General features: G+C 49.6%; 1 protein-coding gene across 1 annotated transcript; it reads right to left on the bottom strand.

Moving 5' to 3' along the window:
• Nucleotides 1–504: 504 nt before the first annotated feature.
• lrrc3 (leucine rich repeat containing 3) lies at nucleotides 505–1,635 on the bottom strand. Its single transcript, XM_063212850.1, has 2 exons — nucleotides 1,189–1,635; nucleotides 505–873 (listed from the first exon to the last, which is right to left on the bottom strand). Exons 1-2 carry the CDS (start codon nucleotides 1,633–1,635, stop codon nucleotides 505–507), a joined length of 816 nt encoding a protein of 271 aa, XP_063068920.1.
• Nucleotides 1,636–1,979: the final 344 nt, after the last annotated feature.

Genomic DNA, 1,979 nt, shown 5'->3' with positions numbered 1-1,979 from the left:
GCTTTTTCAGATTTTGAGTTTTGGCATTTTGAAATGTAATGCATATTTAATTAGATATAGTCCAATTACCATATTAAAACATAACATTTCAGAAAACTTGCAATACATTTTTTTCTCACAAATATGTGAGTAATCACCGGATTAAGTTTCATGGTGATATCGGCAAGCAAATTTTTTTGGCCTATTCACCTGGAGTGTCTCTTGACCCTTATAATAAGCCTATGGCAGCCATGTTGAAAAAACTCATTTCCCAATGTCAGATTTTACTAGATTTTTAGTATGTCATTTAGCAGGTCCAATAGTAATAGAATCCATAAAAAAACCTTTTGTATCAATTTTTTTGGGGTTAAACCCTAAATGTACTCGCCTATACGTGTGATGTAATGTAATGTAGTTATGGGTTGGTCATACCAGGCTATGAATGGAGGGGCCCCCATCAGTGTTTTGCCCATCCTGGGGCCCTGGCAGGGGGCCCTGTGTGGAGTTGTTCCGCCTCTGCTTCTATTATAGCACTGTGCTGATGGTGTCAAAGTCCTTGCTGATGTGCGAGCTGCTGGGCAGCGACTTGAGGTACTCCAGGTGCCGGCGGGCGTCCTCCTGGTTGTGCCGCACATAGTAGATGACGTAGGAGATGACCATGGCGAACCAGCCGAACATGGTGACGAACATGGCCACGTCGGTGGTCTTGTGGTGGAAGTTGCAGAAGTTGACGCCGGCGTCCAGCACCTGGATGAGCGGCTTGCCGGCGTGCTCCCCCGCCAGCGAGGAGGTGTGGCAGCTCACCTCGTTCACTGTCTCCGGGTCCAGCTGGAGCTCGCGCAGCACCTCCTGTAGCGCGCACTCGCAGTGCCACGGGTTGTCCGATAGCCGCACCTTCAAGTCAAGCCAAGTGAAGTCGGTTTTATTGTCAATTTCTTTACATGCACTGGTCATACAAAGAATTGGAAATTACGTTTCTTACTTTCCCATGCAGATATAGACATAGACTTTAGGTGTGGACATGGACAATTAGACATAGACAGTACATATATGTTACACCTAGAGTACCTATATAATACCCTTACAGACATATCAAGTGCAAGACTGGGCAACAGCAGACATAGGCTACATAGAACATGTATTAAGAAGAGGTATTGTTGTGCATATTCAGTTATTGTGACGATTCTGACATGGTGATAGAAACCGCACCTTGGCATGCAGCCGGGCGAAGGCCTCCTTGGGCACGCTCTGGAGCAGGTTGTTGGAGAGGTCCAGGGCACGCAGGCTGTCCGTCACGCCCTGGAAGGCGCCGGCGTCCACCGTCTCGATGCGGTTGCGCGACAGGTCCAGCTCCTGCAGGCGCGGGAGGTTCCGGAAGGCCTGGCTGGGGATGTGGCGGATGAGGTTGGAGGAGAGGAGGAGAGCCACGGTGTCGCGCGGCAAGTCCTGCGGCACGCTGTCCAGGTTGCGCGCCGTGCACTGCACCACGGTCAGGCCGCCAGAGCGCTCCGAGCAGTGGCAGCCCCTGGGGCAGGAGGAGGAGGAGGAGGCCAGTGAGCTGGAGAGCAGCATGATGAAGAGCAAGACCCGGAGCAGGGCGCACAGCAGCAAGATGAGCAACTTCCTAGGCAAGGGAGTCCCCATAAGGAAAAGCATATCCGACGTCCAGACGTGGCCTTGATGATTCTGCTGTCCTAATAGGCAGTCATTATTGATATATTTTTTGAAAGATGGTTTTAATGGATGGGAGTCATTACATATCAGTGGTTTGGTTGCACTTGAAGAAGGACTGAGGTCCGAAACGTCGTGCCAATAAATCTGGGAGCATTAACAGTGTTGCGGACATTCATCCTATACTTCATTACAATCACTGGCCGTTCGTTTGGAAATCCAGCTTCACAGTCCAATGGGCCAAATGGTTTGTGCTTTGTGCCCATTTCATGATTGAGATCAGATTGACCTGAATCACATTGCTGTATGCATTCTCATTCATGAGAGAC

The sequence above is a fragment of the Engraulis encrasicolus genome, chromosome 13 (genome assembly GCF_034702125.1).
Source record: "Engraulis encrasicolus isolate BLACKSEA-1 chromosome 13, IST_EnEncr_1.0, whole genome shotgun sequence".
Taxonomy (NCBI): Eukaryota; Metazoa; Chordata; class Actinopteri; order Clupeiformes; family Engraulidae; genus Engraulis; species Engraulis encrasicolus.
The sequence above is the reverse complement of the archived record's forward strand: the minus strand, read 5'-3'. Positions and strand labels throughout refer to the sequence as shown.